This window comes from Nilaparvata lugens, chromosome 13, assembly GCF_014356525.2.
Source record: "Nilaparvata lugens isolate BPH chromosome 13, ASM1435652v1, whole genome shotgun sequence".
Taxonomy (NCBI): Eukaryota; Metazoa; Arthropoda; class Insecta; order Hemiptera; family Delphacidae; genus Nilaparvata; species Nilaparvata lugens.
In genome coordinates, this window is record NC_052516.1 from 16,430,218 (window position 1) to 16,452,901 (window position 22,684).

Consider the following 22,684-nt stretch of genomic DNA (forward strand, 5'->3'; position numbering starts at 1 on the left):
TTAGTGACGTTGAAAAAAATTCTTTCAAATAAATCTTTCGGACGCTGACATCTTTCCGCGTTCACTGGGAATTGTGTGGTTTGTACAAAAAGAACGAAAAAATGAAGGCGATATCATAAATAAAAGATAAGAAGCTAAAGCTGTGTTGTAGAGGGAGATGGGTGATTGCTACTCTTTTAATTGAATGGATGAGTCACTCACTGCTTGCCAATGAACATTTTCATTCTATCTCTCCTCTTCTTTCGTCTTCCTTCCTCTTTCTCTCTTTCTCTTCCTCTTCGTCCCACCAATCCTATTCCTTACTTTATCTTCCTCTTTTTCTCTTCTCATTTAATCTTTTTCCACTCTCGTTATTCATTGTGAATTTCCATAAGCTTTTCCTCATTAGCTTTTCATTTTCCTCAATACATTACTTTTCTGTATTTCATGTAGATAGGCCTATTCCTCTCGTATTCTTGTCTCTCTACTCTCCATATCTTTCTCTTTTCAGTTTTCATTCATCACCCTCTCTTCTTTATTCATTTTTCACGCTAGTTATTCATTGTGAATTTCCACAATCTTCAACCTTCTATTCACCAGCTTCTTGTTTATCTCTTTCAAGTCATTTCTATTCTATAGTGAATGTAGATATTCGTCACTGTGTGAAAAGACATGCTCAATTTAGAGAAGTTTTTCCTTGCCAGCTTCCTTCTGACCGAAGAAGGCCTTAATGTGAATCTAAATCTCTTCAATTTTATCATTGAAACACCCTAAAAATCTCAAAAATCGTGTGTCTTCTCCCGGTGGCTTAGCCAAAGTCAACTGTAACTGAAGAATGTTGAAGTGATACATAACCTAGCTACATTTGGACTGTTGTATAAATTAGAATTGGAACTGTTTTGGGTGTGAGCCTCAAGAATAGTGTATAGATGCTATATACCATCCCTGGTGAGCCTGTGGTAATTTTCTGTAAGTTGTGTAATTGAGAATGATTAAATAAATTGAAGTCATCTTGGAAATCAGCATGTTTCAATATTTCTTGTGGATAAGTTATTGAAGTATGGAAATTTTTAAGCTCAACCTAGAATATCTATTACATTGATATTCACTTCAAACTTTCAGTATTCTTTATTAATATCATCAACGCTTTCCATTCTGATAGTACGAGGTAAACCTCACTGATTGGGTTGACGTCTGAAAAAACGCTCAATATGATTTCGTCCTTAGGCTAGGCTCACACTAGTTAGTCAAGACAAGACAAGACTAGTCACGTTTAGTCACAATACTTCACATAGTTGCTTATGAAGACATGTCTAATTGCAATGACTAATCAGTGTGAGTTGCGTCACAAGCAACTATGTGAAGTATTGTGACTATACGTGTCTGATCTTATCTTGTCTTGACTGTGTGTGTTGGTCTTGTGTTGGTGTGTTTATGTGTGTGGTGTGTGTGTGGCTGTCTTCCCCCTCCCTGTAAGTGTGAGTTGTATGTGTGTAGTTGTGCTACAATATTTCTATGATTGAATAATAATTTCTATTATCTAACATATCATAATTCAATTTACTTCTTTATTTAAGTTATTCTTTTCATTTCAATACAATGTACCAAGCCAAATCTAATTTCCAGGAATTTCTCTCAAGTTATAATAATTTAAATAATGTAATTACGAACTCAAACAACTCACAAACAGACCTGCGTGTCCATGTGTGTTGTTTCAATTATATCTTTTTATATATTGTTTATGCTGGAAACAAATAAATTTGATTTGATTTGATTTGTCTAACTAGTAAGTGCCTAGCCTTACATGAAGACATGTCTAATTGCAATGACTAATCAGTGTGAGTTGCGTCACAAGCAACTATGTGAAGTATTGTGTGACTAAACGTGTCTGATCTTGTCTTGTCTTGACTAACGGATGTGTGCCTAGCCTTACATGAAGACATGTCTAATTGCAATGACTAATCAGTGTGAGTTGCGTCATAAGCAACAATGTGAAGTATTGTGTGACTAAACGTGTCTGATCATGTCTTGTGTTGTCTAGAGTAATTTGTGTGCGCCTAGCCTAATACTTCAATTACTATTGGTCACAATGGATAATAAAATCGTGATTAATGTTTCTAACTACTGTATTACCATATTACGTTCGCTATCTGGAATAAATTACAACTTCACTCTTGACAATATTGAGCTATGAACTCATGACACTCGCTCTGAACTCATGACCCATAAATTGCGCACTGTGTCAGTTGTCGGTCCCCTCGGGGGGAGCCATGGCTCATTAAATAATTGCCAATGAATAGAGGGGGTCGGTCCCATCTCTACTCAGATCCACTCCATACTGTCAGTATTGATTGAATGGGAGGTGTAGGTTGTTGCTAATGAGGAATGCTGCAGTTGTGCATCTGACTACATCCCAACTAGATGTGACGTCATGTTTACCATGATTGTATTTCCTCGCGTCACTGCAATGACAGTTGAGTAGCTCTGGGAATTGGGTGACAATTTTTAGTTCTATGAAATTATGTACAAGATGGGTTTTTTGTCGATTAAGCTGTTTGGTTGATAGGCTTAGCTGCTCAATCATGACCAGCCTATAGTGTTGATAGTGTCTAGAACGGGACGAGTCAGTATACACCAGCGTCAAAGCTATACACATCCATCCTAGCACTGAAAATCAGTCTTGTTTTGGCGGTGGCTGCTTTTGTCGTTCTTGTGCTGAAAAAGAAGTGTCTTGTTTTGGCGGGGCGAGTCCGTTACTAATTTCTCTACCTGGAAAACAGTCTCTGGTTGTTGCTACCAGCTATTGTCGTTTATGTCAGTTTTGCTGATAGAATTGCTAGGAAGTAAACTGGTTTGAATTTCGACTATAGAGGTGGCCTTGGCTCAGTCGATAATTTTAATACTTATTGTAGTAGTTGTACGGTCTTATGTATACCTGAAAGATGGGGTTGCAGTCTTGTGAGCTTTTAAAGAAAAATAAATTGATATTTTTGGGATTGAAAAATACAGAATCTGTTGACAATTTATACCATTTTGGCTTTATCTTCATCTGAAGGCCTACTGGTTATGTTTTTCTTCTAACATATTCAGGTGTGTTAACACAAAACTGCAGTCCTGCAAATGTTTTGTTAAAGTGTAACTGACAAAAACATGCATCACCGCCGTCATGAACACATGATAGATAATTTGTGATTGTTAAGTAAATGAAAGATCAGAAAAACACATGGATTAACACATGGACACATAACTTCCACATGGATTTTCAATTAATTAAATAAATTGATGGGATTGTCTCTTGATTACTTATGATAAGATAGTAGAAATCCTTCAATTTTTATAAAATGACTGTTCTATGTGAGACAATTTGAATCTCACTTGAATAATCTCATTGGGGAAGTCTTAAATCTGATGACAGATAGTTTAAACGGTAAACTGTGAAATTCAGGAATCTATGAAAAATATGTGTGGTGACAGTTCAGGTCCTTGTAGTACACCTTTCTCTCTCCACCTATTACATAATATTATAACTCTTGAAATAAAGGTAGTATATTTTATTTATTCTCCGTGATAAATCCAATCAACATGACAGTCTTTAGTTAATGCAGCATTGCTTCAATGGACTGCATTGATGTTATTTGTTAGGAATCATGTCAGTTTGAATTGAACCACAGGGAGGAATTCTGCATTCTCTCTAATGACCGCTATCGATTTGATACGGTCGATTGATCCCGTTTCCTGTCTGCATTCCTATCCATTAGCCCATATTTCGCGACCACCGGAAGGCCGCTGTCGACGTTTGGTAAATGCAGGAAACTCCTTTGATACGCGTCAATCAAAGGCGTTTGAAAGGTTGAGAAATAATGATGAGAGGATGGGCTTGTTTTTCTACGGTAAAGGCGATGTTGTTAATTCGTTCTCAAGGACTTTCACCTTCTAGCTTGTCTTGATCTTTATTGTGATAATAGAGTGGAGATTGTTGGTTGAAACTAGATCGATCCCAACTCTAGTTTGTAGTTTATATCAGTTTTTTAACCACTTGATAACCTATTACAGTACTATTAATTCAAGGTAATCTATTGGTTCAACATTCAAAAATGAGTAATAGAAATGTATGAATGTTTTTGAACCATTTTTAGGACTATCATTCGAGGATTGTATTGATATAAAAGAATACATGCTAGATTAATGTAACAACTAAGTTTTGGCTATCTTAATTGGGAACCAACAATTCAAAACACACTACAATATGAGGGAAAACATACAATTTAACAAGGGATTGCTCCAGGATAAAATATTGTTCCTTATTTGACCAACTAGTCAGGTTTCTAGAAACATATGTACCATTTTTTTGTTATCAGTTGAATTTGATCAAAGATACTGGAAACTCTGTTGCCTCATTTCGCCGCATTCAGATCAAATCTTTTTCAAGTTCAATATTTTTCACTCCAAAGAAGAAGGAGGTACTCTCTCAAAATTGAATTTCAACTACTGTCCAATACTTGCAATAACGAAGCCTGTAGGTTTTAGTAACAAGCCTTCATTAACTTGTAGCATAGACTAAATAAACATAGGCCTACAGATCTATGAAAAGCTGGAACATGAGGCAAGAGAAGTAGGCCTGGAAATTAATATGCAGAAAACCAAAGTGATGGTTATGTCCAGGAGGCCAGTGAATGATGGAACACAGATACAGTTATCAGGTAGAACCTTTGAGAAAGTGAAATCATTCAAGTATTTAGGCACCCTAATAACGGAAGAGAATAATGTAGCAGAAGAAGTGGATGCTAGGATAATGTCCGGAAATAGGGTGTATTTGAATTTCGCCCTGCAGAATATCCTGAAGTCCAAGAATGTGTCCAAAAATGGCAAAATAAAAATTTTCACAACAGTTTTAAGACCAATAGTGACATATGGGGCCGAAGCTTGGACATTGACTACAAGAGAAGAAGGTCTGCTTCAGAGATGGGAAAGAAGGATTTCAAGAAGAATTTTTGGAGCAATCAAGGAAAATGAAATATGGAGGCTAAGAACAAACGAGGAACTGGGAAGATTGTTCGAGGAGACCAGTATTCTATCTTTTGTGAAAAGTATGAGGCTGAGATGGGCTGGTCATGGGTGCAGAATGCCGGAAGGGAGGGTGCCAAAAATGGTGCTGGAAGGTAAACCCGGAGAAAGAAGACTACAAGGTAGACCAAGAAAGCGTTGGGTTGACGATGTGAAGGAGGATTTGTGGCGAAGACTGGGTGTAAGAAGATGGAGAAGAACAGCAGAATGTCGAGAGGGATGGAAGGATTTGGTTGTGAAGGCTAAGGCCCTATATGGGCTGTAGTGCCAATAATGATGATGATAAATCTTTACTTATAGTGAAATGTAATAGAATTGACTTATTAATTATTAATATCGATGCACCGAGCTTCGCTCTGTAGTACAAAAACATAGAAACATAAAAGCATAGTTTATATTTATCCATTTATTGATAATCAGAACACAATTCTTTTAATTGATTGGGGAAGGACCAACAGGCACAGCCCAAAATTGTACCTATCTTCCCCGAATTTGGATTTATACACTATAGTCCAAAAAGTATGTTATGTTTCATACACTTTCGAATTTAAGTCCAATTTTCAGTCGAAATATTTGAAAACAGAAAAGTTCGAATATAGATTGTTTACAAACCAAATTGAATAACAAAGTAACACTCACTAATCACTTGGAACTGTAAATTATGATTAATTATTAATAATTTTACTTTTCAACCCCTTAAGGTTCCTTCATCTTTTAGGTCATGTTTATATTTTACAGCTGGCTATACATCAGCTTATGAATTTCGGGGATGAGATATTTCGATTTTTCACAGACGCACTCGTACTTTCATAATCCACAGGCGACGAAAGTCTCAGATCTGGTTTTCCAATAATGAATTATCCTTTTAATGTCGTTCAGCGAGTTTTCCTATGGATGAGACCTAGTGCAATCGAATATTTATATCATAAACCTACTATATTGCAAATTTCATCAAAATCGTTATAGCCGATTTCGAGATTCGTTGGACATAAATACGTACCCATATAACCAGATACCACATAACCATATGAATTATATACAGAAATTGCTCGCTCAATATAATAGGATTACAGAATTTTCTCCCTACAATCTCATGATTGTTTGTCTGTGAAAAACAAGAAAACCTTTTCTGCGGGAGGAACAGAGATCGAGTTGAGTGAGGGAGAGAGAGAGAGTGAGCAAACATGATGAGTGTGAGAGAGAAATAGTGATTGATTGATGAGAAAATCTTTGAAGAAGATTGATGCGTTTCCCATGTTTTATGATGATGAGATAGAAATATTGAATATCTCCCATACCGTTCCCTATTATAGTATACCGTACTATTAATTCATTCCAACTACAATTTCTTACTAATATTTTGCTTATACTGTGCTTTATAGTAACACCGTTCTCTATGATACTACAGTATTTATTACCAACTACAATATCTTACTTATACTACAATATCTTTCGCTTATACTGTGTTTTATAGAGTAACTAGTAATAATAGTTACAAAAACACTAACTCAATTATAGTATGAAGAGATGATCCATGTAAATTCCCAACTAGGATTCTCTCAGAGCGTTTGATTTCTAAACAATAGCATGCATTTTCTGTTTGTCGTAATGGAATTGATAGCGTACAAGACTCTAATTGGCTGCATTGCAATAATTGAAATGCAGCGCATGTTTTTTGTTCTCCTGGGAATGCATCGAATGCATTGTATGCATCTACAAATGTGGATGCAATTTTTTTTATGGTCGCCGATCGGCCGATTAACCTGTAAACGTGACCTGTGATTTTCAAATTATTTGTAAGGAGAAGGATGAAGAATTAGTTCCAATTACGATTGTTTGTGTAGAGAAGAGGTAATTGAGTAATTTTGAAATATAATTAGATCTTGATCACAGATTAATTGGGTATTGAATTTCGTAAATATTCTGGTACAAAATTGCCTTCATAGAAGGATTGTTTTTTCAGTACAATATTTTGTAGAAGATTGAAAGGATGAATCACTTCCAATGTTCCAATTGTGATTCATTTGAATAGAAGGGGTAATTTAATGTTCATTGAAATGTGACAATAACATGATCAATGATAAATTAGGTCATGAATCCTAAGGGAAAAATTGAGTTAGTTTCTGACGAGGATGGCGCATTGAGAATGAAAAATTAAATTGTAAACTCTTCTAAAGAATTTGAATTAATTAAAGAATTATTGAAGTCTTCTAAAGCTCATTATAATTATTGTTTTCGACCGTAAAGCTCATCTTCCGACTCGAATTGAAGGTGTACTACTATATCAATATTTATATAAAGATATAGATTTATGGATATTACTATAAGAAACGATGAATTTTGATGATCCATCAAATTTCCAATACACTGAAAATTACATGAGTTCCACTTTGATTTTAGCTTTATTTTCGGCCATTTTTACTGATTGAATAAATTACAAATAACGACAAATTTACTATTGACAAGAAGTATCCGCGTAAAATCTACGTTATCCATTCAGTTTTTATACTGATCCAAAGGAAATTTAAGATTTTCTTCTTGATTTACGAAGTGAATTTCCATCTAGCTGTTTACCCTATTTTCAATATTTGCAGTAGCAGAAGTCTAAGGGGTGATTTACAGCATTTAGGATTTTTGTTTAATAATAACTTATTCATTACCGTAATTAGCATTTGAAAAAATGCAATTTCTAATTTATTTGAAGTGATTAGAAGTGAGTTTTCTTCAGAATCGAGTTTTTATATTGTTCTAGATATATTATAGTGAAATAGTTGATAAACTCCCAGTTAATGGCATTGTAGAAGACAGAGACAAGATTGCATTCACATCTTGATAGACAAAATTATATGTAACACTTTCAACTGTAACAAATTATCACATATTATGTAATATATAGTATGTCACCGACTTCGGAAGTAAAAGAAGTGCATAAAAAATGTAAGTTACCGTTGAGCAAGTTAGTTACAGTTATAGTTAGTTACAGTAAGTTAGTTTGCTGGCATAATAAGAGCAGGCCAATTTATTCTAGCCATTACTTGTTAATTGTGTGGTTACCTGCCTACATATATTATGTGAGAACATGTATATAGAGTGCGGTATACATGTATTTTATGAGTGTAAGATGCAGGAGAAAGGCTCAATGTAAGAGAAGAGCTTCACCGCATTTCGTGTTAACAATTTTACACTTTCTTCATTTCATTAAAAGTTGTTGGAAGCGAATATAATGTGCGGCAGGCAGTGTCTGCTGATTTGTATTGATTTGTTGGGTCTAATGAATTTCAACTGGAACTTTTTGATATAGATTAACATACACTATTTGACTGTCTTTTTACTTTAGGGCTACTTTTAATATAAATAAAAATATTAATTTGAGTATCCTTATAAATTATAAGGGTATAAATTATTAATTTATACTCAGATTAATATTTTTATTTAGATTAACATACGTATGTATGTTTAGTTACTAGTTTCTAAATAGCTTGCGGTAGTCACTTTTATATGACTCTTGTATTGATAAGCACTGATTTTATTGTCAGCAATTCAACTTGTTTTTTGAATTGATAATGAAATCTGAATTTCTTTATCTTGAAACGTTCCACAATATCAGTAGTTATTCAAAGAATGTTTGTATTGATTTCTTAGATCTAATGATTTCTGACTAGAAATTCTTATATAGAACCTATAACTTGTAGTCAAACCTAACTATGTAGTCAGTTATGAAGATTCAAGATTTCTTTATTGCAGAAAACATTTATACAAATACAAATTTGTGCATTTATAGAATGTATAGCATCGTCATTAGTTTTCGTATTTATTACTTTTAACTGATTCATTGTTATTGGTTTAATTTATGTGTTTTACTGGAAATTTTTGATGTACATTAAGTTATTTATTTATGTTCATCGTTATAAAAAAGTTTACAAAAATCTAAAAATATTAATGTGCTTTCCTTTATTTCAGGTTTATGGGTGCTTGTGTCCATGAGGGTCAACTACATGCATTGACTGAGGTAACAATATATTTTCAAATTTATCCACATCATTCAAATCCCAGATTATTTCATAATTTTTACTATGCTCTAAAATAGCCTATTAAATTAATTTCTCAGTAGCTTCTTTGCAATTTAATTATATTTTAATGGAAGGTCAGTTGAAACAATTTTTTCCAAGTAAAGTCAGATTGTATAAATTTAACTAGTAGTTCTGTGAACAGTAGACCTCACGCAGTTTTCTCATCCACAAGTATCTGAAGTCACCTCACCTGTTTGAAATGTTAACAAACTCAGTTCATGTTTGAATTTGTATTCCATATGATATAATTCATCCAGTTATAATCTTTCCATCTGATGAAAATTATTTTTTTACAATCAAAAGTATTATAATTTCTTCAGCATTATTTTACTTCATTTGATTATTTTTAATCACCTATCAAATTAGTTTTTTTTCAAATGTGAGAATATTGATACTGATAGCCACGCATGATAATACCATGACTGCAAATCAAAATATTGAAACCAAAGACCTTAAAGATGCATAACTCTTAAAGGTCTTTGATTGAAACTATAGACCTTATAGAAATAGACACGGCTTCTCAAGAACATCTGTGTAATCCACTTGTCAGCTGATTGATTATGAATAATTCTATAGTCTAATTAATCCTATTTTCAGAGTAGATGATAATAATAGTGATAACAGAGTATAAAGGAATTCAAATATAGAGAAAATAAAAATCTCAGTACCCTTTTTGAAATATTTTATCACAACATGTTTCGATAAACATTACAAGGGTAATGAGATTCTTATTTTCTTTATATTTATATTACAAGTAGCCCTATACAGAAAAGAAATTATATAAAGGAATTCCTTTTTCTTTTCATATTATCCTTGAAATGCAAAATTTCAAAAACCTTGAGTAAACATCGACGCGCAGTTGAAAAAGGAATATTCCTGCCAAATCTCATCGAATTTGCGTTTGGCCGTAATCACGTTACATACAAACAGACAAAGGAAAATCCGAGTTAAAACATAGAACTCACTACGTTCGGTCAAAGATGATTTATTAATCAAATATTATCTTGAATAATTTAGATGAAGATTCTACCATAACTTATTCAAGCTACAAAATACCAGTATAGATTTCTTTTAATGTTATCCAAATTAGTCGATGGTTTATCTGTCGATACAATTTCTGCCCACGCACAGGCAAAACGCTTATGTGGGCATCATCCGGAATAAAATACCAATGCATGCAACGGTGTGGAATCGAACCCGTGATCGGTACAGCGATAGCAAACTGAAGTTGTGAGTTTCAACTATACTATTTTATTACGTACCGTCTGTTCAAAAATTTTAATCCCTAGCAGCCTAGCAACTGAAAAGAATCAGTTTCGAAATCGAAAACAACAGAATTAGAACTGAGTAAAGTCCTGGCATTTTTTTGACAATTGAAAACAGGAAGCGGAAACGTACATAGAGTTGAGCTTTTACTTTCTCTCCCCTAGCTGAGTGAGAGAAGGCTGTTGTGCTTTGAAGTACCCTTGTTAAGAGAGTGAGAGAGAGAGGGAGAGGAAGAGCTGCCTTTGCTATCATCACCTCAGCTCTCATAACCCTAAGTACTTTTGTCACTTGACGAAAGAAATAATGTAAGAGCTGAGTTAGGAAAGAGTTCAGTGAACCCTAAGCAAAGTTTTCTGAATTTCAGAAACCAAAAAAAAGAAATTTAATTGAATTACTGTATTTGAAATGCTGAAATGGTTTTTCATTTTCTTCTACTGAAGAAAATCTTCAATTAGATTTCAATCTTTGAATTCTATTAGTGGATACAAAAATATTCTTTATTTGCAGTTTTTAAAAATGTAGGTGGAGGAAAAATGTTGTGTATATCACGAGTGAAAAATGTTTTTTCTCCCTCAGGAAAATTGTTGCCCTCGGCTTCGCCTCGGGCTTCAAACTTTTCCCTCAGGGAGAAAAAACAGTACTTTTCACTCTAGATATACAAATAACTATTATCAAAGCCATATATGTAAAATCCAAGTTAAGTTTAGTCTTCACTTCAAACTCCATAAAAAATTGGTATAAATTGTTTATTCGGCAAGTTGGATGCTTCAGTCTCAAGCAATCTATTCCCTCAAATATGTCTCCCTTGACTTTATCCTCTGTTGAATTATTTCCCATAGAACTTTAACTTGTTCTGATATTCAAGTTATAAAGTAATTACATTTCTTAAGGCTGTTTGTAAAGTATAAGGCTCAAATAAAATTTAAAAGCTAATATTTCGAACTTAAAATGTATAAAATTATTAAAAATTGCATGATCGAGTCCACCAGCTGTTCAGATTGTTTGGTTTTAACTTGCACGATACAAACAACAATATTGGGGCACCGAGATTCGCTCGTTATTTATTTATTGACTTTTGATAAACCGAACACAATTCTTTAAAATGATTGGGGAAGTACTAACAGGCACAGCTAAAACTGTTTTTCCCCGAATTTTGATTTATACACTATAAATAGTCCAGAAAGTAGGTTACATACACTTGAATTCAGGTTCAATTTTCTGTTCAAACATTTGAAAACAAATAAATTATAATTTAGATTATATACAAACCAAATTAAATAACAAAATAACACTCACTAATCACTTGAAATTGTCAAATAATGATAAACGTTGAAAATTATGATATACTCTAGTTTAGGAGGATTTTCATGTCATGTCAACAAATCAGATTATGTTGATCAAATCGATTAAATTGTCTAGCTAGATAAAATTTCTCGCTGATTGATTATGATTACACAACTGGAAATAATTCTGTCTCTCTCCCACACAGGCACACGCATCTTCTGTTATCGAGAGACGACGAAATTATCATCTGTTTTCCAAGGATGAATTATCCTTTTAATGTCGTTCAGCGAGTTTTCCAAAGAATGAGACCTAGTGCAATCGAATCTTTATATCATAAACACACTATGTTCCAAATTTCGTGAAAATCGTTAGAGCAGTTTTCGAGATCCGTAAAACATAAATAACCAGATATAAAAATAACCAGATATATTATTATACAGAAATTTCTCGCTTAAATTTATAGGATTATTAAAACATAATTAACCAGATATAAAAATAACCAGATATATTATTTAAAACATAAATAACCAGATATATTTATTATACAGAAATTGCTCGCTTAAATTTATAGGATTATCAACAATATTAGTAGCAATAATTAATGATGATCATATTACAATAAATTTATTCTATCACTCTCCCATTATCATTTTTCATTGATAATTTATCAATGTGCTAATTCAATCAGTTTTACTATGAAACTTATTTTTCTGTAGATAAGTTATTATAGTATTTTGTATCTTTTACATTAATTTTATTGTTGAATGAGTTTTGTTCCAATAGGCTTAGGTCTGGAAACTATTGTCACATTATTCTATTCCAAACATCTCCATTAAATAAATGAATATTGCCATAGAGAAACAATAGCGTAAGTAGATATCCCATGGTATAGGGAGTTTATGTCGTAGCTTTTATTGTTATCTCAAGCCGATTACTGACGATTATTGTCGATTTTTACTGTTTTGTTTGGGTGAGAGTGTATGAACGGCACAATATGAGAGACTACTAGTGTCACACAGCTTCAAGGGAAAGAACTACGTGGACTATCGGCTTGAGATAACAGTAAAAGTTACGACATAAACTCCCTATACCATGGGATATCTACTTACGCTATTGTTTCTCTATGGTATTACTGTTACTTGAGTAACCAATTGACATTCTTTGAATTATTTATTTAGACCTATTTATTTCTTATTCTCACAAATATTACACAAGAATACAGGCATTCATTGACATAATTCAATTTGGAATTTCAATAACATTGAATATTTTACACATATTGAAATGATAACACCTTCTTTTTCCAGTCACGCCAAAAACTATTGTAATTCAATGATCATTTTATTTGTAAAAATATTTCTTGTATTTGGCTATAAATACCTATTCATAGGGAGAGAAAAAATGATTTGATTTATTGTTGACGTGTTTGTTTATTATTTGCAGTATATCAATGGAGGGAGTTTGGAGCAGTTGATTCAGATGACGTCGGTTGAACTGAGCTACAGGGTGCGCGAGAAGCTGGCACTGGACATAGCACGGGGCATGGAGTACCTCCATTCCAGGGACGTCTTCCACAGGGACCTCACTTCCAAGGTGAACAAATTCATTCTATCAACTAATCAAGTGTATTAAATAATATGTCAATCTTGTTAAATATTATGGAAATCAAGAGAATATAAAATCAATGGCATTATGTATATTATTATAGAAATTTTACACGTCAAATACTAACCTTATCTTGGACTGTGTCATCAACTATAAATTTAGAAGAAAATAGCACAAGGAGTCAAGGACTACCTTATTATTTTATCTATCAATGTTATTACATCAGTGTCATTTGTATCGTAAATGGAATTAAAAAAAAAAATTAGCTTGCTATAGTTAATGATTTACTAAACCTACTCAATGGGCCATATGAATAAAGTTGAGCATTTGCTTATACTTCTAAAATATGGAGCATTTTCTTCATTTTCTATGAATAAACGTGAACAAAACCTTTTGCTCATGCTCATAAAAAAAAATAGTTTGAGCATTTGCTCAAAAGTAAAAGCTTTTGCTCAAAATTGTATGAATAAACTAGAGCATTTGCTCAACTTTTGAAGCAAATGCTTCAAAAAAGGTAAGTCTAGTCCAGAGCAGCTTATCACCTTTTGCTCATAGTAAAATGGCTCAACTAATCCGTATGAGGAAGAGGAAACTATACCAGATACGATCACAACCAATTGTTGAGAACTATAAAACTCTTATTAGATTCAACCATGATATATATCACCTTTATCCCTACAAAAGAATAAATACAAAAAGATAGCCATCACAAAATAGGAGATAGGCATTTAAGAAGATTAGAGTGTGAACGATTATAAGAAGGCTATTGATATTATAAGAATATGCTGAAGATTATTATAGAGATGACATTTTTTCACGCTATTATTTCAAAATTCCAAACTCAACTAACATAAAACTCTATTCATAAATAGAAAACAGAGCAGACGACGCAAACACAAGCGGTGCACCCTATTTGCATATTTAGCGCTTCCGTGAGCTATAAAAACAAACTAAGGCTACAAAAGCGAATCAGCTGATGAAAAATCTCTAAAATACGTGAGCATTTGCTCCAGAGTTCAGGAGCATAAGGTAAGAGTATAAGGTAAAGCTTATTCATATAAAAATGAGCAAATGCTTTTGCTTCTACCTTTTGCTTATGAGCAAAACCTTATGCTCCATGCTCTTGCTCATGAGCATTTGCTCTGGTTTTATTCATATGGGCCATTATGTGAACGTCGGCTAAGGGTCAACTTTCTGAATCTGACCGTACCTACTTGATTTTCAATACTGATGCCAGATTTTGCTTAATCTATTATAATAGAACCCAGAATAAGGGTTAAAACATAATTGAGTGGTGAAGGTAGCTTCAAGCTTGAGAATGTTCAAAATAATGCATAATATATTTTTCCTACAGTTACGTTGAAAAGTGGCCATTGCTGCACTGATTACAGAACGCAAAGAATCACTTTTCCGCTCTAGTGCGGGAAAAATTTTTCTGCACTCCAGATTTGCAACATGGCAACGCATAATACTTAGTAGGTTATATGGAGCAACAGTGCAGCAAAATCAAAATGAAGTTGGTAACAGTGACTGCTGTGGCTGCTATAATGAGCAGAGGTGCAACGAAGCACAACGAACACCTTATTAGTATATATTATAACCAACGACAACATTTTTATTCAATTTGACAATAAATTAAGGTTTTTATCAATAATAAAATTACACAGAAAAACATTTGATGGATTTCAGGCAATTTTACCCATAATTACCCACTTTTCATATTCAATGGTAACTGTAGGAAAAACTAATGTGAAATACGTGCGCAAAATTCCTCTGCTGCACTCAAGAAACCATCCGCCCGAGCCGTAAACGTTCTTTCGGTGCAGCAAACTGTCACTTTGCGCACTAGTTGCACAAATAACTATAAATGGGTCGCTTCATATATAAAAATAATGATAGCTTGAAGCTTGAGTGTATTGAAAATAATGCATATATCTAAATGGGTCAAAACATAGTGATGTTAATGTTTTGTCCCATTTGAATATAAGCATTATTTTCAACACACTCAAGCTTCAAGCTACCTTCGCCGCTCCACTATGTTTCGACACTTACTCTGGGTTCTATCACACCTAATAGATTAAGAAAAATCTGGGATCAGTATAATGCTAGTTAGGTATGTTTAGATTTAAGAAAGTTGATCTCGGTTAGTCTTACCATTGCTCTAATCCAGTTAGCAAACATTAAACCTTGTAAAAAATGTGAAATGATGCTGAAGAAAGGAATAATAAAGTTAGTATAATATTCAGTTGATAAAATATAACGATCATACAGTGGAAGACAGTTAGTAAAATAACTATATTTTTATGTTTATAATTTATTGTAATGACTTCCTGCTTGTAATAATTATGAAAAAAAATCTATCATTGTCATTTGTAATGCAATTGATGTTCTCAATTAGCTGCTGCAATAAAGTATTTTGAATATAAAGAAAATAAAAATCTCAGTACCTTTTTTTAAAATAATCTGAGTACTGAGATTTTTATTTTCTTTATATTTATATTACAAGTAGCCCTATACAGGAAAGAGATAAAGTATTTTGACTTTGCCTTTGACTTCAAAATTCCTTTGATATAAATATTGTTTTGTAAATACAATAGAAACATGAAATCGTTTATCTATATAATACCGGGTGATCAAAAAGGACTTTACAACTTTGAAAATTCATATAAATCTTATTAAACAAGGTACAGAGCTGGTTTTGGTGTTGTTTTGAAGGAAAATACTTCAAGTTTTTTCACCTCAAACTAAAGATGTTCTATGTGACTTCCGTTGGTTATCCTGCAGACATCCCATCGATAGTCGATTTCTTCCCAGACTCGCACTAGCATTTCAGGTGTAACTTGCTCAACAGCAGCGCAAATCCTTGCTCTAAGTTCAGGTAGAGTGGTTGGCAAAGGGGGTACGTACACCATATCTTTTATGAGACCCCACAAGAAAAAATCCAGCGGTGTTAGGTCTGGGGAACGAGGGGCCATGCAATTGGCGCATTACGGCCAATCCACTGATTTCTGGGATGAAATAGACTGTAAATGTCTGTAGGATAACCAACGGAAGTCACATAGAACATCTTTAGTATAAGGTAAAAAAACTTAAAGTGTTTTCCTTTAAAACAACACCAAAACCAGCTCTGTACCTTGTTTAATAAGATTTATATGAATTTTCAAAGTTGTAAAGTCCTTTTTGGATCACCCGGTATAATAAAGGAAAGAAATGGCTTATACACTTACGGGATAGGAATTTCACGAATGACACATCATCACGTCTGAACTATTGGACTGATTAACTTGAAATTTTGCATATAGATTCATAATTTACCGAGGGTGGCTATGGGCCTTTAAATTATTCAAGATTACATTACGTCAAGTTTTCAATTAGACCTTTGCGGAGCACGGGTTACCTGCTAGTCATTTATAAAGTTGATTGATGATCACAGTTGAAAGATATCAAAGTATATTAAGAACTGTTATTAAAGTGTATACTGTTGAGCTCTGTAAACCAGTAAACTAATGAATTGAGCTTGTGTTTAGGAAAGGAATTTTTGGCCAAATGCCATCATTAAAGTTATTATTACACGTGTTTCTTAATTACTGTCATTAATAAAGTAATTATGTTCATTTTATTTTGTTCTTGTTGGAAAACTTTATTGTTTATTTACAATGTGTCTGTTGAATAATGAATAAAAGTCATGTCAATGAGTAAATTTTACCATGGAAAAATAAAGTTTTAGGCTACGAATCTGTAAAATTTATTCGAATCTCAAAATATTGTATACAATACAAGAAATCCTCGATTGTTAATTCTGTGAAGTGTCTTATTGGGAATCTTGTCAGAATTCAGGGCATACAGGTTTTGGTTCACAAGTGTGGATTTGGTAATCAATTACAATGACTTATTCCTAATCCAGGTTCTACTTTTCTATTTATTAAATTAACTAATTGGATTTTTTTGCAGAATGTACTGATCAAAAAGAATGAAGTGACCGGTGAGCTAACAGCTGTAGTTGGCGATTTCGGGTTGGCTGCTAAAATACCCAGGTACAGTACTCAACCAACTACAGTAGTTTGATTTGATAAATGTGTTACTACTCATTCTGAATTCCTGTAGAATTGCCCATTAAATTCCAATGCAATACAAGAATCATAAGTTTGTCTTATGTGAACTCTAAAAACGAAAACTAAATTTCCAATGTCTTAGAGCTAAGATATTGGATTATGAAGGTCCGAATAATAGTTATTAGAATCTTTTCTAATTTGTAATTACTGTAAACCTTAATATAGTAATTAAGCCATAGTATAGTATTTTGCGATGCTTCTCCTCTGGCCGTTTTCACACACGACAGACTATGTCGTAAAATCGGTGTGTGTTTGGGTGAAAACGGGTGACATTCAGTTCATCAAGATTTAAATTGATCAAAAATTCAAATGAATCCAAATCTTGACTTGTCTCAAAAACATAATAACTATGACAATGGTAATAAAAGAAGAATGGTAAAATACAATCTAAAATAAAAAATAAGATACCATTAAATAGAATTGAATGTCCTTGGAAGTATTAAAACATTCTGAGCGCAGTTTCCCAGTGACTCAATGTTCAATGATTGAGAATACAAGAAAAATTATAAGCGATAACTAGCAACTTAGTTTTTGTGCACGACTTAACTTATGTACTTATGTTGTGATGCTGTGAGGCTCGATGAACTGAACGGCATTACAACATAACCTAAGTTTTGTCGGAAAGTCGCATGCAAAAAACTACAGTCCGGTCTTGTAGCTTTGCCTATCGGCGGAGAGCCACTAAACACCCTGACTACTTGTCACCTACAGAGCACCGATTGGCACAACTTACACCCCCGCGGCGTGGGGACGGAGGATCAAGCCATTTTTATTACTGATTATGATGTAGAATTGAATTCTAAGCACTTTTGGTTCAGTAACATTTTCCCGTCAAACGCACAGTTCGGGAGATATTCGCCGTCTTTGCTATTTTAAGGACAATTTTTTCTAGTTGGTTGAAAACAGAATAAAATTGAATAATAAGCCCTTTTGTTAACTGAACCAGATGTAGAACAAAATTCTAAATACATTTTGTTCAGTTATATTTTCCCGTCAGACTCACCGTTTACGAGTAAATAGAGCCTAATGCTAGGACAGTCAAGTTTTCATCCATCAATGATATGGTAGATGAAGCTATCAGTCTGGTTATCAACTGAGATATTACATGAAGTCTGGTAATTAATATGAGGATGAATAATTATTTATATACACTTGCGCTCAGATGGCAATCACACCATAAGAAGGCGAATGAGGAATTAGGAATCATAATGCCTTTTCATATAAAACTTGACAGTTTGGCTTCATTTTCCAACTTTCAAATGAAGAACCAGCTGGAATGGTGATTTCCTGTGGTGTGGAATCGAGGTGATAGGTTGTCGTGACCGTAGACGACTACCTGTACCCTCGTTAAAATATACCATTGCCGTCAAGTTGTCACCTCGACTACTTGTCACCTACTGAACCGAAGTTTCCAACTATTCATGACCGTAAACGACAACTTGACACCTCGCACCCTCGCGTCAGAGTGTCCCCGCGACTAGTTGTCACCTCCTTAGAAAGGAGACAATTAGACGAGGATGGAACACGTCAACTTGTCCCCTAACAACCGGTTTTAAAAGGGGACAGGTTGACGGGGTGTCAAGTAGTCGGGGTGGCACCTAGTCGCGTTCCCGGAATATCATCTTGCAAACCATACCTTGCCTATATGCCGTTCCAAAGTCACGGAGGCAAAGCTACGGGACGCGCACTATAAGTTGCTTGAAACACGTGAAGAACTGAAACTTTTACGAACTGATGTTCTCCCAGCAATATTTACTCTATTTAATACATGTTTTCAATTTAGTTCCAAAATTACCTACATGTTTCAGCTTCCTATTTACGATTCCATTTAATTTTTACACAATAATAAATAATATTAATTATTAATTATTGTGTAAAAATTATTGAAACTCGACAATTATTATATTATTTTTCTGTGCATTTATATTTTGTTTATCAAGTACTTGGATTATTGATAAAATTCAACATCCATAGATTATCATCCAACGGCAGAATTTTTCCATTTGTACTGCTGTTATTAGATTGAAAATTGTATTTCTTATTTTTAGAACTCGTGGCTGGAGCTTAAGGCTTCTTTTCCATTCACGTCAAAAACTATTGTATTTTAATGATTATTTCTATTTGTAAAAATATTTCAGGTATCAAATTTCAATTACTTGGGCTGTGATATCTCTTAAGGTGATAATAAGGTGACCTCTTAAATACCTTCATAGTGTTATTGTAACTCTAATGGTGCGTACAGATATGCGCACCGCGAACATGAGCAATTCAATTTTAATCAGCTGACTATATCTGTATTTTTACAGAAACGGTAAGATACAGATATAAAAAGCTTGGCATCAGCTGATTAAAAGTGAATTGCTCATGTTCGCGGCGCGTAAATCTGTACGCACCTTTACAGGAAAGGGAGAGACACTACCAACAAAATACATCGCTTCCAAAACATATATGGTACCATACATAGAAATCTGAAGAATAATGCTAGCCAGAGCACCAGGTTGAAATTTTTACAAAACTATAGCTGCACCAACCCTTTTATATGGGTGTGAAACCTAGGTGCTGTCAGGGCCAGATGAAAGTAGACTACAGGCATCTGAAATGAGATTTCTCCAAAGAACCTATGGGTGCAGCCGAGAAGATCATTTAAGAAATACTGAGATAAGAAAACAACTTGATGTATTTTCTGTAAATGAAAAGATATCTCAGAGTAGGTTTAAATGGTACAAACATGTAAATAGGATGAAGGAAGACAGACTACCAAAATTGGTGCTCAACTACCAGCCAGTAGGCAAGAGAGACCGAGGCCGACCAAGGAAAAGATGGGCAGATATGAGGTTCGGAACAGGCAGAGATGCCTAAACCCTGAAAGGTAAAAGAAGAAGAAAAATATTTCTTGTATTTAACTATAAATTCATTATTCATTATATTGACACAACTTGCTCGGTGATTTTTGAGTTTGTGTTTTGTGGTTGGCAGGTCGGGTGGCTACCGTCTGCACACCGTCGGCTCCCCGTACTGGATGTCGCCCGAATGTCTGAAGGGCGAGTGGTACGACAACAGCTCAGACATCTTCAGCTACGGCATCATCCTGTGCGAGCTGATCGCGCGATGCGAGGCTGACCCTGATGTCTTACCGAGAACTGAGAACTTTGGCCTCGACTACCTCGCTTTTGTCGAACTGTGTTCGGATCCGCCCGCTGATTTCCTCAAGCTTGCCTTTTCTTGCTGCAATGTGAGTATTGTCACGGACTACTTATTTTTTTATTTTTTTATTTATAATTTTCACAAAGTAGCACTTATTGGGAGAGAAAAACTAAGGATACTCCTTATACTATTTCTTTTCCAAATTTAGATAACATTTTAAAAGTCCGAAATAGGGATATGGTTTCACTTTTCTAAAATTTAGTCCATTTTTACTAAAAAACAACGACAAACTAAGAATTTTGAATTTTGAAGGTTAAAAACAGAATAAAAAACAAAAATATCACACTCAAATCACCATATTAATTGGAACATTTTTGCGTAATTTTACAACATTTAGAGCCAGAAAAACACAACTCCTATTCCAAGAAAAGATATCATAAAAAGATATCCCATGCTATGGGGAAATGTTCCAAATTTCACTACCTCAAGCCGACAGTCCTATAGTAAGGTCCACGCTATAATGGTAGTGGAGAAAGATAGGAGAAAAACGTTGCCGATCCTCTGTCTTGTAAATGCCTTCTATAGACGGTAGCTGATACAGGTTTATTGATGTAATATTAACGGTTCATTCTCGTTTAAAATAATCAATTATGTTTTATTAAGCAAGACATTATAATTTTTCAATAATTTCATAATGAATTTTCATAACTAAGATGAAATATTTTGTTAATTAATTATTAATTCTACATTGTTAAAAGACGATCTGACAACAGAGCAAAGCGAGAAAGAGATAGCGCTATCCGCTTTGTTATAATAATAATAATATCGAGTGACCTGGCTGGCTCAGGTCTGGTGTCAGAGTTTTCAGGTCGCAACTGATCAATTTCAGGGCCTCTGACATGACCTAACGACTGCTTGCTAGGCAGCCGGGACCGACGGCTTTACGTGTCCATCCGCTTTGTTGAATGATAGACAAGGATAGCAATACCATTGCTAATCAAACACTACCATTATAACGTGGAGCTCACTATAGTAGTTCTTTTTCGTGAAGCTATGTGACGCTGGTAGTTTCTTACACTGTGCCCTTCTTACACTCTTACTCTCAATAATCAAATACACAGCAGTCGACAGTAATCGGCTTGAGTTAACAAAAAATCGTCTTCAAATTTGGATCATACATTAATTACCTATACCATGGAATATCTTCTTATGCTATCGTTTCTCAATTGTCACTTTGATTTCGAGAAGGTTGCATTTCAGAATTACTGAATTTAAACTGCAGTATAAAGCTGGATTCATACATACTAGTGCCAATGAATGTGTCCGATATAGTAATAATAATATTCGTATGGCTTTTATTGGTGGGGAGTTCCTAACGGAATTATTGGTAGACCGAGGAAGAGATGGACGCCGGAACAGGCTTGAAAAGCCTAATCCATGATGACGATGAGTTTTTGACGGAAGCTCCACCTCGCCTGAATATTATAATTTAAACCGTCAATGGGCCTTACGACTGTCATACTCCAGTCGGGACCGACAATAAACGTGCCCATCCGATAACATGGTATATTCGTATTTAGTGAAAATAAAGTATTTATAAATATTATGCGTATATAGTATATTTATATATAGATCCGGTATAGTGAGAATATTATTCTTTATGGCCTATATATTTAGATTTTTGAAGAATTTAAAATATTAAGAGAATATAAAGTTCAAATTGGACTCGTCCGGGCTGTTTATGAATAGTCTAAGTAGAACTTACAGAAATGGTTTATTCACAGTTCCAGTCACGTTCACTTATACTGATATATGTGGGGATCCAGCTTAAAACCTCAAAATCTAAATTCGAAATTTATATGAACACATTGGGCATTGCCATTTAGTAATCATAGACTGGTGCGGAACGTGCAAAAGCAATGAGAAACAAAAACAGTGCTTTTTATGAAATGGTGGTAACTGGCACACTATCTCTCTGCCACAATATCTATGGGATCGCTTAGTACGTCATGAATTATGTTTTCCTACAGTTACCTTGAAAAATGGCCATTCCTGCACTGATTACAGAACGCAAAGAATCACTTTTCCGCTCTAGTGCAGGAAAAAATGTTTCTGCACTCCAGATTTGCAACATGGCAACACAAAATAGTTGGTGGGTTA

At 34.1% G+C, this 22,684-nt stretch overlaps 1 protein-coding gene across 6 annotated transcripts in view; it reads left to right on the top strand.

The window, feature by feature from the left end:
• LOC111045830 overlaps nt 1-22,684 on the top strand; it is an 85,790-nt gene that overhangs the window by 40,446 nt on the left and 22,660 nt on the right. For all 6 annotated transcript variants that reach the window (XR_005572787.1, XR_005572786.1, XM_039439926.1 and 3 more), the window contains exons 4-7: nt 9,004-9,052; nt 13,107-13,256; nt 17,220-17,302; nt 20,357-20,612. Coding sequence is in view for 4 of the 6 variants with exons in the window: in XM_039439926.1 (XP_039295860.1) it covers nt 9,004-9,052; nt 13,107-13,256; nt 17,220-17,302; nt 20,357-20,612 (538 nt within the window). In the remaining 2 variants the exon portion in view is untranslated. The remainder of the gene's footprint in view (nt 1-9,003; nt 9,053-13,106; nt 13,257-17,219; nt 17,303-20,356; nt 20,613-22,684) is intronic.